This window comes from Puma concolor, chromosome B2, assembly GCF_028749965.1.
Source record: "Puma concolor isolate L17-30 chromosome B2, mPumCon1.1.hap2, whole genome shotgun sequence".
In the NCBI taxonomy this organism is placed as follows: Eukaryota; Metazoa; Chordata; class Mammalia; order Carnivora; family Felidae; genus Puma; species Puma concolor.
The window spans coordinates 11,792,448-11,810,001 of record NC_141671.1 but is presented as its reverse complement, the minus strand read 5'-3'; the positions used below and the strand labels follow the sequence as shown (position 1 = coordinate 11,810,001).

At 44.7% G+C, this 17,554-nt stretch overlaps 1 protein-coding gene across 9 annotated transcripts in view; it reads right to left on the bottom strand.

Annotated features, from left to right (window-relative positions):
• Positions 1-17,554, bottom strand: part of KIF13A (kinesin family member 13A) — a 219,129-nt gene that overhangs the window by 22,696 nt on the left and 178,879 nt on the right. For 6 of the 9 annotated variants that reach the window (XM_086706170.1, XM_086706172.1, XM_086706173.1 and 3 more), the window contains 10 exons: positions 17,381-17,554; positions 14,976-15,127; positions 14,310-14,442; positions 13,976-14,122; positions 9,372-9,410; positions 7,656-7,755; positions 5,468-5,594; positions 3,025-3,080; positions 884-1,008; positions 452-628 (listed from right to left, as the gene is read on the bottom strand). In XM_086706170.1, the coding sequence (XP_086562296.1) occupies positions 452-628; positions 884-1,008; positions 3,025-3,080; positions 5,468-5,594; positions 7,656-7,755; positions 9,372-9,410; positions 13,976-14,122; positions 14,310-14,442; positions 14,976-15,127; positions 17,381-17,554 (1,230 nt within the window). The remainder of the gene's footprint in view (positions 1-451; positions 629-883; positions 1,009-3,024; positions 3,081-5,467; positions 5,595-7,655; positions 7,756-9,371; positions 9,411-13,975; positions 14,123-14,309; positions 14,443-14,975; positions 15,128-17,380) is intronic. The other 3 variants (XM_086706171.1, XM_086706175.1, XM_086706178.1) reach the window with 1 other exon arrangement.

Sequence of the window (17,554 nt, the reverse complement as noted above, 5' to 3'; positions counted from 1 at the left end):
GCTATTGGTCTCAACAGGGCTGAATCAATGTGTCCTCCTCTCACAGGCAGAAGAAGGCTGGAGAGGCTCAGTTTGGCCTGTAGCACCTCTGAGATGAGACCCGGGGACGCAGCAGGGATTTATTTACAGCCCGCTTCTCATCCTGTTTTGTCACTATCCTGCTGGGATTTGTCACTTAACCTATTTCGAACAGTGAAATGTCACTGCCCCACTGCCTCCTAGGATGATGCGTTTCAAGTCGGCCAAGGCAGAGAGCCCTCTGTTGGGTGACATTTACCTCTGCTCTCTTTATGCCCCAGTACGTTGGGTCAACGAGAATCAGGCTGTAACTTGGCTAGTGTGGGAAGGACTTGCACTTCCACTGTATCGGCACCACAAAACCCTACCCTGTGACAGGAGGAAGGGACTTCAAGCTCATGAAGGCAACGGCAGAATCAGGCCCCATTACTACCTGTTTGTTGTAAATATTGGCCGCAATCCGTTTTCGTAATACTAACTCCATAGCAGCTGGGTGGCTGAGCTGCACCGTGGTTTTCACTATGAGGTAAATCCTTTCATTCTGCGGCGTGACCCTATTCAGGTGAACGGAATCATGCACTGAGGAGTCCCAAGAGGCTGTGGCTGAAACCTAAGGACGGGAGAAGGGGGAGGCGGAAAGAGACACGGCTCAGGGGTGCACATGCACACCATGCACGGAAATAAACGCAGCCCCACCGAGTCATACATGTTCCTCCTCACCTCTTCTGAGCGACAACACACATTCAACTTTCCAAGTTCCCCAGTCCTCTCCCCCAGTGCAGACCACGGCAGCTTCATGGGAAGAGAGGCCCTTGGGCTGTGCACTAACCGGAAGCCCACGAACAGAGCCTTAGGGCTCAGTTACCTCCTCGTCGCTGTGCTTTATGATGGGCAGGTAGAAGAACTGGCTGCCGTGCTCCTTGGGCAGGATGGAGTTCACACCAGACGCGTGGGGGCCCACGAGCTGCTCGTTGGCACTGAGGTCATCCGCTGACCAAATCCAGGGCACAGAAACAGAAGTGGAAGGAAAAGTCATTTTTTAAGCAAGCGCCAACATTTTTAAAATGTGTTTTCCACTGATGAAGTTTGCAAGTAACACACTTTCATTTCTTTCCTTCCTTACCCCAAGTTGAAACAGAGACTCCAAAACTCACAATAGCTTGTATCCTTTCCAGGGACAACTAGGAGAGCTAAAAAGGGACCCTGTGAGTTTCTGATAAAATGGGCAAATATATCCCATAGGCAGTCCTAGGAGCAAATATTTTCCCTACAAACACACACCTGAAACTTTGCTTTCTGATGTCAATTCCTTGTGTAACCTGGGGTTAGGCTGTGTCCTACTTACATACCTTACACTCGATTAGAGACTGGAACAGCTAAATTAGCAATTTAGAATCAAAATTCTGTGGGGTGCCTGGCTGGCTCAGTTGGTTAAGAGTTCGACTCTTGGTTCTGGTTCAGGTCATGATCTCGTGGTTCATGAGTTCGAGCCCTGCTTTGGGTTCTGTGCTGGTGGCGTGGAGGTTGCTTGGGATTCCCTCTCTCCCTCTCTCTCTCTCTCTCTCTCTCTCTCTCTCTCTCTCTCTCTCTCTCTCTTCTCCCCCTGCCCCTTCCCCACTTGCACTCTTTCTCAAAATAAATAAACTTAAAAAAAAAAAAAAGATTCAAAGTTCTGAGTACTTGGGAGAACTACGAGGATCACCTTCCTCCAGAGCCCTACGCCATGTGGGATTCACCCTTCACAGATTTCTGTAAGTGATTGTCCAACCTTTGCTCTTATCCCCCCAAGAACAGAGAACTCACCACTTCATGAGGCACGCATTTTACTTCCAGACTTAAAACAAAATAAAACAAAACAAAAAACCTCTTCATATGAAGAGCCAAAGCCAACCTCCCTGGGTCTTCCCTCCAAAAAAGAGGTTTCCAGGCTGTGTTCTAAGATTCTGGGGGCCGTGTCAAAGAGCCTACCTGAGCCTACCTACCTCCCCACTTGGCAACTCTGCTTTTACCTTCTACAAAAGGGGTTCCATTTAAGATTGCATTCTGAAGATGGATTTTACTGCTAAAATACTTGAATACAAGAACTTGAATACTTGAATACAAGAACCATCATTCTTGGTTCACACAGGTTTGGTCTAATTGCCATAGTAAAGAACAACCCTCAATGCAAGGTTATAGTGTAATCATGTTCTGATATCAATACTATTGGGGGTGGGGAGCAAATGGCACTAGTTAGAAATGCAGATTCCTAGGCCATTGCAAAGTTTCAAAATTCAGAATCTCTGCGGGTGATTACCTTCTCAGGTAACTCCTATGTCCATTAATGTCTCTAAACCATAACTGTTTTAACGTGTGTTTTTGTTTGTTTGTTTGTTTGTTTGTTTTTGAAGTAGGGTTCATGCCCAGTGCGGAGCCCAGTGTAGAGCCCAACATGGGGCTTGAACTCGAGACCCTGAGATCAAGACCTGAGCTGCACCAAGAGTCAGACACTTAACTGACTGAACCACTTGGTGCCCCAGTTTTAACGTTTTCATGTGTAGTTTTTAACCTCTCGGTACTCTCTTTTAAACTGTGCACTCCTCTGTGGGATAACCAGTGATGCTCTGTGTCAAACTTCATGCATTTGGTCGGACTAAGGATGCCACCTAGACACAACAGACGAGTGATTAGAAAAGTGATTCAATGGGGCACCTGGGTGGCGCAGTCGGTTAAGCGTCCGACTTCAGCCAGGTCACGATCTCGCGGTCCGTGAGTTCGAGCCCCGCGTCAGGCTCCGGGCTGATGGCTCGGAGCCTGGAGCCTGTTTCCGATTCTGTGTCTCCCTCTCTCTCTGCCCCTCCCCCGTTCATGCTCTGTCTCTCTCTGTCCCAAAAATAAATAAACGTTGAAAAAAAATTTTTTTAAAAAAAAAGAAAAGTGATTCAAGGATCCCAAATCAGGTGGGTCTGAACAGATTACAAATCTCAGTTAAATACAAGAACACCTAAAGCACTGGTGGTTACTTACCATTCAAATCAAGGAAGAGAACCGGGATGTGGGTTTCCATTCCAGGTGGTGGGATCCTAAATTCAACAACAAAATTTAATCATAACAAAATACATGTTTTACATCTTGTTAGATAATCAAACACCACAGAGGCACGGAAGAGGAGGAGAACTGCTGTGGAGATACAGATTCTATGAATGAAATATTTTCACATTTCTTGACGTCCCTGTCAACACAAATCATGAGAATTATGTGACTTCCATAAAGAACTACCAGTGAAACAAAGATTCTTTGAAGCCTTTCTAGAAATAATTCTAGTAATGGGAAAGAAGGGAAGGGATGCTGTTAAGAATGGAGATGGGGAAGGCGCCTGGGTAGCTCAGTCAGTTAAGCGTCTGACTTTGGCTCAGGTCATGATTTCGCGGTCCATGAGTTCGAGCCCCGTGTCGGGCTCTGTGCTGATGGCTCACAGCCTGGAGCCTGCTTTGGATTTGCGTCTCCCTCAAGTGTGCACTCTCTCTCTCAAAAATAAACATGAAAGAAAGAAAGAAAAGAAAAGAAAAGAAAGAAAGAAAGAAAGAAAGAAAGAAAGAAAGAAAGAAAGAAAGAAAGAAAGAAAGAAAAACAATGGAGATAGGGGGCAGGATCAGAACCCAGAGGAAATAAACAATAAAGACAATATTGAAAAAAACTCACAGGAGGCGAGAATGAGAGACATATAAAAGGCCCAAAAGAGGGGCGCCTGGCTGGTTCAGTTAAGCACCTAACATTGGCTTAGGTCATGATCTTGCCGTTCATGAGTTCCGGTCCCGCATCGGGCTCTCTGCTGTCAGTGTAGAGCCTGCTTCGGATCCTCTGTCCCCCTCTCCCTCTCTCTCTGCCCCTCCCCTGCTCACTCTCTCTCTTTCTCTGTCCCTCTCAAAATAAATAAATACACTTAAAAAATTAAAGATATATAAAAAAGGCTAAAAAGACAATGAAAGACAAAAAAGACCAAAGCAGTCAGCGTTTTATCAAAAACTGGCCCAGGTGCATTCGAGTCACCTAGTGGGGAGGGCCTCTTAAAATGAAAAGTCCTGGGCCCATCTTTTCTCTTGAGAATCAGAATACTCAGGGTCAGGACCCACTGTACAGTCGAGATGATCTGAAGTTTGGAAATGGCTCAAATGAAGGTGACTGAGGTAAGGAGAAAGGCTGTCTAGACAAGGCCTCAGGAAGCAGAACAAGACTGGGAATAAGGCGTCCATCTGTTAACACGTGGCCAGCAGACAGACCGTGTGTGTGCCCTACAGGATTCCAGTACAGCAGGGGGCTGTGTGGGGAGAAACATCATGTTACAAATTATGTGCCAGCAAATTTGGATTTTCTGGTCTCATAATACCATCGAATCCATTATACTTCTCTCTGTCATTATGGACACAAATAACATCACTGATGTTTCTACGCCTACCCTAAAGACACGATCTGGGCGTGTATATTCTCTGTTCAAAAGCAACCCAATTTCTCCTAAATGCCTAGGACACATTCCTTTTTTTTAATGTTTGTTTTTTTTATTTTTGAGAGAGAGTGAGAGTAGGGGAGGGGCAGAGAGCGACTCGGGGGCACAGAGGATCAGAAGTGGTCTCTGTACTGACAACACAGAGCCTGATGTGGGGTTTGAACTCACAAACTGTGAGATCATGACCTGAGCCAAAGTCGGAAACTTAACCAGCTAGGCCACTCAGGAACCCCTAGGACATATTCTTGTAAAAAGAACGAGAATGAGAATAAGCAGCAGCAGGAGCTACCATTTAACAAATGGGCGCCATGGACAAGGTATTTTTAATATATTAACTCTAATTCTTACAACAGTCCAAAAAAAAAAAAAAGGAGGTCCATTAATAGATTAGAAATAAAGCCTCAGAGAAGGTAATGAAATTGAACACTTAAAGAGCTGCAGCTGGAAACTAAATTCAGATCTACTGGACTGCAGAGCCTAGGATACCATGCTGTTTCTCATGAGCATTGGGATGGAACGATCAATTGACTGATCACTGTTATTTAGTGCTCGAGAGCTGGTTACTGTGTGTTAGGGACCAAACAGAGCAGGCACTGAAAGCTAATAAGAAAATATATTTTCTCCCCTCTCCAAATAGACCCTGGAAACACCCTTCTTTCAAGTCCAACTAAGAGCATTTCTGGAGATCAGGAAACCGTGTCCAAAATGCTCATGTGGAGAAACTAAGACATGGGGTATTTGGTTGCGGGTCAGCTAATCCTCACTCCCCGGCTTCCCGGCAGAGGAAGTTGGCTGCAGTGGGGGAGGAGAGAAGGGAAGGCAGCACCAGAGACGGGTGGTCCCTCCTTGGGCAGTTCACGTCACTTAGCATTTACTGTGACAGCTCTGGAAAGGCACTGGCACGCCTCTGGTGCCAGCCGGCCACCATCATGTCAGGCCTGCATGGGGGGAACGGACAGCACTTACCAGTGAGCGGGCGCCCCAGGGACCCCGCTGCCCGGTGCAGGCACCAGCACGGCGTTTCTTTCCTCTGTCAGTCCCACCCACTGCTCCACAAGCCGGGCCTCCCGCTCCACGTCGTCCTCCGTCTTCTCTGCAGGACAAAATGAGGGGATGGGTGCCGAGAGGGGGCGAAAAGACAATTGCTAAATTTATTTTTATTTTAAAAAATGTTTTACTTTTGAGAGACAGAGAGTGAGCATGTGTGGGAGCAGGGGAGGGGCAGAAAGGGAGAGAGAGAATCCCAAGCAGGCTCAGCACTGTCAGCCCAGAGCCCAATGCAGGGCTCGAACTCACAAACCATGAGATCATGACCTGAGCTGAAGTTGGACGCTCAAGCCACCCAGGCACCTCGACAATTTCCAAATTTAAAATAAATAGGTTTTCATTTGGTAACATTCCCCAAGTGGCTTAAACATCCATGATGTTCCAAAAAAGGACATGAGGCTTCGAAGCTCCGGCCTGAGCACCCAGACAAGCTCTCAGGGGCCAGGACTCTCGCCTGATGGACCATCAGGAAGGGACGCAGAAACAGCCTTGGGACAGGGATGAGAATACAGGTTGTTTTTCCTGGTTCTGTACTTGGGGGAAGTTGTTCACAGAAGAGTCTGGGCTTCCTAATGAGTCAAAAAGGGATAATACAAGTTATGTCTACTTCACACGCTTCTTGGAAGGAGCCAATGAAATGATGGGTGTGACACCGCCTCATAAAACTACACACTACTTTACAGATGACTGAAACCCCCAACATATGCACTCTCTACAACTAACTTCATTGTCCTTCACGCTTGTTAGGAAAGAGATTTTATTTAATATATTTTGAAGTCCTTGGATTCATAATTCAACTCTGCAGCTACAAAGGTGTAGTCAAAGTGAGTTGACATTAGCAGGCCGAGCTCGTACACAAACTGATGCCAAGAATGTTGAGCCAAGGGGCGCCTGGGCGGCTCAGTCAGTTAAGCATTCCACTTTGGCTCAGGTCATGATCTCACGGTTTGGGAGTTTGAGCCCCACGTCAGGCTCTGTGCTGACAGCTCGGAGCCTGGAGCCTTCCGCTTTGGTTTCTGTGTCTCCCTCTCCCTCTGTCCCTCCCCCACTCTCATTCTGTCTCTCTGTCTATGTCTCTCTCTCTCAAAAATAGGGGCACCTGGGTGGCTCAGTTGTTTACACGTCAGACTTTGGCTCAGGTCATGATCTCACAGTTCGTGGGTTTGAGCCAAACGTCAGGCTCTGTGCTGAGGCCTTAGAGCTTGGAGCCTGCTTCGGATTCTGTGTCTCCCTCTCTCTCTCTGCCCCTCCCCTGCTCATGCTCTGTCTCTCAAAAATAAATAAAAAACATGAAAAAAATTAAAAATGAATGAATGAATGAATAAATAAATAAATATTAAAAATCAAAAGAATGTTTAGCCAAGATTTTTTATTGAGGGGGAGCTTTTGCTAACCTCTACCTGAAATGGATAAACATTCATAATGTGTCCTTTGGTACAGAACCAACCACAATGAACGGATCATAAAGTCAGGATGAGAGACTAAGGGTTTTAAGAACATACTTCTATGTTAGAGTCCGAGTGGCTGTTGCCAGTATAAGCAAACAATCCCTGGAGCTGGTAGCATTGGGTGGACCAGCTTAAGCCAACCTGCACCAGCTGAGCACACGGCTGCCACCCAAGGGGAGCTGGGCGCTGACCTGCCAAGGGCTGTGGTTTCAGACGTGACCCTCTAGCTGCCATCAGTCCCGGGGTCTGAGCCCAGAACACCTCATAATGAGATGTCGGTACTGAACGCATTTGCATTCATCAAAACAAAATTTGAGTTTATTTTTCTCAATTATTATTTTATTTGGTAATCTATACCCAGTGACGGGCTCAAACTCAAAACCCTGAGATCAAGAGTCGCACAGTCCACCAACTGAGCCTGCCAGGCGACCCGAAACAAAATTTGAGTTTAACATTTAGTGTCACACAGTTCACTTAGAGTTTTGTGAATGCTTATGACTTTCAAATTCAATACCATACAAAATGATTCGCTAACATCTATAATTGTCACAAGGTAAAAAAACTACGGTATCACTGTCCAGCTGAGAGGAGAAAACAACCTGATGTCACTGTCTCGATGTGAAAAAGCTAGTCCCGGGAAAGAGTTTAATCTCACATACCTTTTTTATTGCTGACTTTTTTAATCTGTTCATCTAAGTATTCTCGTCGTTTGATGAGTGCGTCGGACCACCTTTCCCTCACAGAGTTTAAGTCTTCTTCCTGACATCAGGGAGGGAAAACATCTTCCTGTAGAGTGCACAGATGGCTATTTCTTTTTTTTAACAAAGATGTTTACATCGATCAGGAAAGTTTTCATTAGGAAAGGCCATTGAACATTGCTATGTGATTAATATGCAAGAAAGCAAAGGAGTCTCAGAAACACAGCATGCTGATCGAGGAACCCGTTAACTCAGAAATCAGAGCCCCTGGATTTCCGAAAGGATAATTATACTTAAAAGCAAGAGAAGCTCAAGCTACGCCAGCTGTTGGGATGATTCTTCTATGGTGTGTGTGTGTGTATGTGTGTGTGTGTGTGTGTATGTGTGTGTTTAAATTGGAGCTACTTGTTTGAAGGATGTGTGATTCCAAGCAGAGACACCATGAACAGAGCCCAAACCATGTAACAGCAAATGGAAATGCAAAAAAACCAGACATCCTCATAGTTCATAGTTCAATGGCCTCATGACATATAGTTTCTGAAATGCAAAGAAGGGATGAGCAGAGAACCTTTCAAACTTGCTGCCAACATTTCACCTCTGACCACTACCATAAGGCTAACCAAAAATCTCCCATGCAAACACCCAACATGCATCAGCCATGCTTTAAGGACCCCCAGAAGCAGCTGTTGGACTTCCCCGTGAACAACGTGGCAGGAAGCACACAGACAGCAGCAGCACGTTAGTTAACAGCGTCGCCGAGGTCCAAGGGGATACTGGTATTTCCTCGCAAAGTCTGTTTTTGTTTGTTTTCTTTCTTAGTAGAGTTCTGAGGGCAAGAAATCCACCAGTTCGACTCAAAATGCTCTCTGACTTGCTTAATTCCAGTCTAACCTTTAAGACACGACAGTAAGAGCAGACACAGAGGACCTCTCAGGCTTTACCTGCAATGTACCCACAGTTTACATACAGAAAGGCTCACCAGGAAACTACAGAGAATCACCACAAAGACTGGGGACCAAACCCAGAAAACCTCATTCTTGACTTGCTGCCTGGCCTGTTACTATCATGCCATGTTCCACGACAGCAGACCAGCCACTGCTGACTGGGTACAAGTTCAGAGGTACAGTCTCCCCCCGCTAAACTTCCAGAAGAAAAAGCTGAGATTTAAATTCTCTAAGTTATGGATAATTAAGCTTGTTCCTAACGAAAGAGGAAAACTGGCAAAATAAAACTAAACTACGTGCAGAAAATGTTTTGCAATTTCCTATCTGGCAAGAGACTTTTAAACTAAAATGGCATATTAGAACAATACTACTCTCTTGGAGGTGAGGAGAAAAGACAAGACTCTACTCAAAGATTATGAATGCATAATTGTACAAGTTGTAAAGTCATTAATTTAATACAGCAATGATGGGCTTGCTTAGAAAGTCTTTACAGGCTCATTCAAGATGGCATAGCGGCAATGCAGTATTCTGGTCATACATTTTGAACGGACAGAGAAATCTATAGGGAGAGTATTGTATCCCTGATTATGCTTAAAGCAAATCCAAAGCGAGTGAAACACTGCCATAGTCTTGCTCGATGGTCCTCCTTCCTCCTCCCTGCCCTCTGCTTGGCGGATGCCGGCAATTAGCAGTAGCTGTGCCCCATGCCACAGATCGACAGCAGCAGTAATACCTGATAACTATCCATATCATCACCATCCTCATCATCTCTCTGGTAGGAAAAAAATAAACACAAAGGACATGCATTTTGTTTCTCAAACAGCATACAAATAATTCTTTAAGCGTAGCACACGCATTACAATGGACAACACATAGAACACCAGCATAATAAAACATTTACATGAATTGCAAGAAAGGTTTAGTGGATTTAATTCACTCATCTAGAACGACGAACTTGAGTTTGGTTTGGTTTGTTTTTAATAAAGAAAACAGTCATTTAAAAAACAAGAACTCTCGGGGCGCCTGGTGGCGCAGTCGGTTGAACGTCCGACTTCAGCCAGGTCACGATCTCACGGTCCGTGAGTTCGAGCCCCGCGTCAGGCTCTGGGCGGATGGCTCGGAGCCTGGAGCCTGTTTCCGATTTTGTGTCTCCCTCTCTCTCTGCCCCTCCCCCGTTCATGCTCTGTCTCTCTCTGTCCCAAAAATAAATAAAAGTTGAAAAAAAAAATTAAAAAAAATAAATAAATAAAAAACAAGAACTCTCTTAGATGGGAATAAGAACCAACATCATTGAGCCAGGCCTTACTCTACTGTTATGTGAATGGTGGATATACATCGCGGGGTGGGCTACTTGAGATCTGGACCAGGCTTAGAAAGACCAAATGGCAAAACTAGACTATTCCTTCACCTCATAGTTTAACCATGAGGCAGTCAGGGTCCTGAGGGATGAAATGATTTAACCCAAGGTTAAATCTGCCAAATAGTGGCAGAGTCAGGACTGGGAGCCAAGCTGCTAATTTCCCCACTCAGTGCCCTTTTCCCTGCACCACACCACATGCACTGAGGAAATCATCACAGGGGAAAGCCCACTGGGAGCCTAAAGGCCATTCACATACAAAGTTCTGCATTGTACTATTGCAACAAGAGCATGGCTCGCCATACTGAATATATGGATCCATTGTCATCCACTACTGGATATATTAGCATCACACCAATCAGAAAAATCGGAACTGTCCTAAAATTCAGAACTGTCCTAAACCCATGGCAATAGTTTACAGTAACTGCATAAACAATTTTGGCAAAAACATTGGGCAAAACAAAATCACCATGTTGAAAATAGGACTTAGTTGAGACAGTTTTCCTTAGACACAAGGATAAAGAAACTTCCATTTGTAAAGAATAGCCTACATGGAGGCAGATTCTACTGAAAGTGAATGCTGGGCCATGTAACAATCTTCTTTGGTTTTTCTATGGCTGTTGGAGGGTTAATATTCGAACAGGCAGTGATCTTAAAAAGACAAAGTGTTTTTGTTCAAGAGCTTTAAAAATATAATTACATTATTCTCATATCTAAGTATACTTCCAAATATGCTGATTTTAAAAAGTGCTTTAGGGGCACCTGGGTGGCTCAGTCATTTAAGCATCCCACTTCAGCTCAGGTCATGATCTCACGGTTTGTGAGCTCTTCATGAGTTCAAGCCTCACATGGGGGCTCGCTGCTGTCAGCAAGAGTCTGCTTCTGGTCCTCTGTCCCCCTCTTTCTCTGCCCCTCCCCTGCTTAACACTCTCTCTCTCAAAAATAAATGAACATTTGTAAGAAAATGCTTTAAAAATATAGTTAAACATATTCTCTGCAAAGACTGAAAAATGCACTCTTGTTTTAGTTTGGTGCCCATCATTATCATTTGAATAACTAACTTATTAAATGCATGCCTAATACTGAAGTAATTTTTCTTTTTACTTTTTTTTTTTTTTAACGTTTATTTATTTTTGAGACAGAGAGAGACAGAGCATGAACGGGGGAGGGTCAGAGAGAGAGGAAGACACAGAATCTGAAACAGGCTCCAGGCTCTGAGCTGTCAGCACAGAGCCTGATGTGGGGCTTGAACTCATAAACCGCGAGATCGTGACCTGAGCCGAAGTCGGATGCTTAACCAACTGAGCCACCCAGGAGCCCCATCTTTTTACTTTTTTCTAAAAGGTTTTATTTTTTAAGTAATCTCTACACCCAATATGGGGCTCAAACCCACAACCCCGAGATTAAGAGTCATGTGCTCTACTGACTGAGCCAGCCAGACACCCCTGAAGTAATTTTTCTTGACTTACTTCTTCACATTAATGAATAAAGTACATGTAGCTTGAATTTATCATTTTTTAAAAAGTTTATTTATTTACTTTGAGAGAGAAAGTGTGGGGGGGGGGGAGGAGAGAGGGAAGGAGGGAGAGAGAATCCCAAGCAGGCTCCACCTTGTCAGCTCAGGGCCTGATGTGGGACTTGAACTCACAAACTGTGAGATCATGACCTGAGGGGAAGTCAGATGCTCAACCAACTGAGCCACCCAGGAGCCCCACTAGAGATGTATTAAAAGTGCAAATAATCAATGCTTACGAGGTTTCTCAAATAGGAACCTTCAGTCAACTGATGACCCCCTATTTTATAGGTCATGATTTAGGACACAGATTCAATGTTTTATCTAAGATCAGAGATTTATTAAGCCTTTACTACTAAGCCTTTACTACAGACGGGGATCCCAGGGAATTATTAGGTCTACTTCATCATTCTGGAGAAGACAAAAAAGGAACTGGAGGTTTGTGTTACTTCAACAAGGTGACCAAGAAGGCCAAGCTAGACTTAAGAATCCAGATCCCCCCACTCCAGGCCAGTGACCTTTCTACCAGGCCCTGTAGCCACCCCCAAATTTGATGGCCTGAGGGAGGGACTGAGCTGGGACAAGAATCCACAGCCAGTTTCCTACACCACACATGAGGAAAAGTCTGTGGGAGAAGCCTCCCCTCAAACAGCAGACTGTCCTTATGCCTTCCTCCATAGTCTCCCTGGCTCTGACAATCAGGGGCAATTTTGGCTTGGGAAAGGGAAGGCGATGTCTGACAAAGCTTTGCCTTCCTTAAGGCCTAGTCATCCAAACCAATGTTCCTTTTATATTTTATTTTTTTATAAAGAGGTTTTATTTTTTTTAATTTTTTTAATGTTTATTTATTTTTGAGACAGAGAGAGACAGAGCATGAACGGGGGAGGGTCAGAGAGAGAGGGAGACAAAGAATCTGAAGCAGGCTCCAGGCTCTGAGCTGTCAGCACAGAGCCCAATGCGGGGCTCGAACTCACGGAACGTGAGATCATGACCTGAGCCGAAGTCGGACGCTTAACCGACTGAGCCACCCGGGCGCCCCTATAAAGAGGTTTTTTAATGTTTATTTATTTTTGAGAGAGGGAGAGACAGAGAGTGAGTGGGGGAGGGGCAGAGAGAGGGGGCCAGAGGATCTGAAGCAGGCTCTGAACTGTCAGTGCAGAATCCGGCATGGGGCTCAAACTCACGGACAGTAAGATCATCACCTGAGCCGAAATCAAGAGTCAGACGCTTAACTGACTGAACCACCCAGGCACCCTGCCAATGTTCCTTTGAGCTTTCAGAGAAGTCTCCGCCTGAATGCCAGCCAGGGAACTGAAGGAAGCTGAGATGAAAGGTGGATCATTCTCCAGATGGGCGGCTTCTGCCCAGACCCCACAGAGAAACGTTTTCTTCTGTTACAACAGGGAGTGCTCCCAGTCACATGTGGCTCACAGGAAGCCAGAGTTGCATGGGTGGCTTCTTCCAGTTCCTAATTCATACCCGCCTGTAAACTGCGGACTGAGTGAAGCACAGGCCTGCTCTCAGGCCACTGGGGGCAATTTCCTGATCTGAAAGTTTGTTCTCAAGGAGTGATGAGAGCTGTGATTGGTAGTAAGAAGACCAATTCTTAGATGTTCACATCTTTTACTTTTTATAAATATTTATTTTTAAATTTATTTTTTAAATCTTTTTTTAATGTTTGTTTATTTTTGAGAGAGAGAGAGAGATAGAGAGAGAGAGTGAGAGACAGAGTACAAGCAGGGGAAGAGCAGAGACAGAGGGAGACACAGAATCCAAAACAGGTTCCAGGCCCTGAGCTGTCAGCACAGGGCCCGATGTGGGGTTCAAACTCATGAACTGTGAGATCGTGACCTGAGCCAAAGTCAGAGGCTTAACTGACTGAGCCACCCAGGCGCCCCTTAAATTTATTTTTAGAAGTAATCTCTATACCCAAGGTGGGGCTCGAACTCACGATCAAAGATCAAGAGTTGCATGCTCCCCCAACAAAGCCAGCCAGGGGCCCTCCTATCTTTTAATTTTTAAAAAAGAGAACAGAAGATTTAGTAAGGGGGGATTTAATGGACAAAAACGATCGTGAGGACAACTTCTAATTTAAATAAAGAAAAAAAAAGAAGGCTTTCAAAGAACTGTTTAATTATGCCTGTGTATGGGGGCGATTTTATAGTAACAAAAGTGGATCAGGCCAGGCAGCCATGCCAAATACCCGACATAACATAACCGGGGCCAGATATAAAATCCACCTAAAGTAAATGCGTAAGATAGCATTCATACGTGTGCTTATAAATAAAATTATTATTAATCAACACAAAACCAATATAGTATTTTAAGTCTAGTAAAAAGGATGCAAATGTGAGGGGAAGGGTGCAGACATAAGGTCAAGGCAAGGAGTTCTGTCACATTCACCGACTGCCTTAGTTCTTCATGAACCAATCTTCGTTAAATACCGCTTCAGCTCGGCTTGTCTTACCTGGTAACTGTCCAGCCCTCTCTGCAGCTTGGTGGACCGGGCAGTGACACAGCCAATGGACACAGACAAGATGGCTTCCACCATGAGCGGCAGTGTCCCTGAATGCTGCACCGGTTTCACTGTGACTTGTACCCTCCGGGAATGGCCCTGCAGAGGTCGGGGGTGGGATGGGAGGGGCGCGACGCAGCAGTGGGCACCAGGGATGGGAACAGTGAGGGATGGAGGGAAGAGGAATGGGGAACACAGAGGCAGATAATTAGAAAACTCCCAGAAACAGTGTGTTACGAGTGGGACGAAAAAGGACACACGAAACAGACAAAAACAAGCCGGGTACCTGTCTGAGTTGAAAGATGCCCCCTGTGTTGACATCTTTGGCCTGGTGGAGTTCCACTGCAGCGTATTCCCCTAGCTCGTTCAATTCCAATATGGAAATCCACATTTCTACTCTTCGAGTTACCTCATTCCACCTGCAAAATCACATTCCCATGAACAACGGTGTCACTGCCCAGGGACGTTGTGAGTAACAGGAAAAGAGTCAGCATCCACTGAGCACTTTCTATGGGCTGGGCACTGTGCTATGTATGTCATATAGATTTTCTTTTTTTCTTTTTAGTTTTATTTATTTATTTTGAGAAAGAGAGAGAGCATGAGCAGGGGAGGGGCAGAGAGAGAGAGAATCCCAAGCAGGCTCCTGACGCGGGGCTCGAACTCATGAACCGCGAGATCATGACTTGAGCTGAAATCAGGATTCGGATGCTTAACCAGCTGTGCCACCCAGGCACCCCCAAGGCTGGTTTTATTTCCCCAGGTAGGAACGCAGCTGTTTTAGTCCTGTTTCTCAAAAGGATTTGCCTTTCCCCACATTGAATGTCTTCAATGACTGCTAGTCCCTTTAATCGTTCCCATTTCACAAAGGAGGACACAGGCCTCGGGACCCCTGCTCTTAGCCTCCATGTTAGTGCCAGCCTTGACCCTGCACCCAGCTCAGCCAAGTACAAACCTGTCATGCAACGTTCTTGTCTTCGCATGAAGAGAGTCGACTTCCCAGATGGAGCTGCCGTTCCCAGCGCAGCGGTGGCCCCACACCTCAATGGCCAGGGCTCCATCTGATAGGAACTCCAGGAGCTCTTCTGTCACGGTCACCACATAGTCCTGGGATAAGCGGAAGCAAGGAAAGAGTGACAAGGATCACGCATAAAGCAATTGGGTGAAATTTCCATTTTGCCTTTTAGCCTCATAGAGATTCACTTTGGAGGTTGTTAGTCTGATCCCAACCTTAAAACCACCTGTGTGGTTTTCAAGAACCAGAACATTAGTTCTGGAAGGGGCAGGAAGAGGTGATTTAATGCAATTCCTTTCTTTAGGCAATGCGGACACTGAAGAAAGCAACCTGTCCCATGTCATAGAGCTTGTGAGATGCAGAAGTGAATCCTTGCTTCCTTACACCGGGTTCATTCTGGGTTCTGAAGGACCACTTGATCTCCTGCTGCCTTGGACTAATCAGCACATCATAAAAAAAGAACATCTGATTGCTCCTTGTGATGGCGTGGGAGACTAAGAACAGAATTAAATTTCGTATGATTATTTTCATGGGTCTGTGCTCTTGCTCTCAAACTCTCCTGCTCTGATTCCTCATCATAAAATGCAGACAGAGGAGCGTGAGGGCATGAATGCCGAGTGGGCTGAGAGGTAGATCACCCTGAATGCTGTGGCAGGCAAGGGACCAAGCCATGCTTCTTTCTAGCAACAACTCAGTGAAACCTCAGGTGAAGACAACCCTGTGGCTCTACTTTCTAGAAAGACCTGTGCTATACTGACTTAATGTTCTACTACTTACCTTCTTATCTAGTTTATTTGGAGACAGAACCAGAATTTTAGAAGGAAAACAAACTAACGATCAATTAGTACAATCTACACATTTTATTTTTTTTTCAAACATAGGTTTCCTTTCTTTCTTTTTCTTTTTTTAAGAGACAGAGAAACAGAGAGAGAGAGAGAGTGAGAGAGAGAATACATGTGTGCGTGAGGGAGGGGCAGAAGGAGAGAGAGAGAGACAGCAAGAATCCCAAGCAGGATCCATGCTCAGTGTGGAACCCAACTTGCAGCTCGATCCCATGACTCTAGGATCATCACCTGGGCTGAAATAAAGAGTCAGACACTCAACCAACTGAGCCACTTAGGCACCCCAACCTACACATTTTATTTATGAAAAAAACCCCAAGGTCACGCAGTGAATCCAAGGTCCCTGAGACTAGTGTTTCTCAAACCAGTTGTTAACCAGAATGTACTTAAAATTCAGGTTTCATACTCCTACATGAATAGCTTTGTGGATCCAAAGAAAGATGGGGAATATTTAAGAGTATTCAGACACAAATAACAAAAAAAATAATTAATATGGGTTTTCAGAAACAGACTTGGGTGAATACAGGTGGAAAAAAAAGTGGGCCATTTATTTTCAGAAAAAGAAAGACCTGACAGTCTTTACTTATGTGAAATTTGATAGGTATAGAACCAGAAAGAAAACGCGCAATTTCCAAAGGAAGGGGTTTGGAGTATTTGTTAAGGATTGTGCAAGGAAAAACAAAATTACACAGAAGAGAGTCTGTCTGTCAAAAACAACCTGTTGGCAGTCTGATGTGAAAGCCAGGAAGGGTAGGTGATGGTCACAAGATGGGAATAGCCAACAGTCACCAAAAATTCACCTTGTCCATTTACATTTTCTTTAAAAACTCATATGCCACATTGGAAATGCTATGCTTAAAACACTATGCCATTAAAAAAACAAAAACATAAACAAAAACAAAAGGCTATTCCATATTCAAAAGAATTAAAATATCTACAGCAACTTGCATGTTGAGAAGTTCATATAAATTAAAATAATGAAGTGGGAGGCATCTGGGTGGCTCAGTTAGTTAAGCGTCTGACTCTTAATCTCAGCTCAGGTCTTGATCTCTGGGTTGTGAGTTCAAGCCCTGCACTGGGCTCCATGCTAGGTGTAAAGCCTACTTAAAAAATAAATAAAATAAAACAAAACAAAATTAAATTAAAAGGTGCAATTCTGCAACATGTATAATATGACCACAGTTTTTGTAAAAAACTTTTTAAAGAAGTTATGCGTGCGTGATGGTAAGAGTGTATCTATGCCCATTTTTGTGTGAACATGCATTGACCACACACATATAAAAGTTGTAGGGCATAGGGTGTAAGATTTCAGGTAGAGGCCTTTCAGATTTTATTTTAAATACTTTTAAATTATTGGAATTTGTACCGAAATACATTTTGAGGTTAAAAAGTCCAAGACACATATTACATTTACTAAACATTCTTACAGGGAAACTTCTATGTATTGAACCGCACCCAGGTCCATTGCCTCCCGTGTAGCTCGTTTCCTCATGGTGCCCATACCTTACAGTGAGAGAACGTCACAGTGTACTGGGCATCCCTGGATTGGGGGGAAGGCACCTCGGGGTCCACCACTGGGGCAGCCACTGTGGATTCACACTGGTCCCAGAATGTGTATTGACAGAAGACAAAATTTGAGAGGCTTAAGGGCAGCCCGGTTGCCTCTTTAATTTTTAC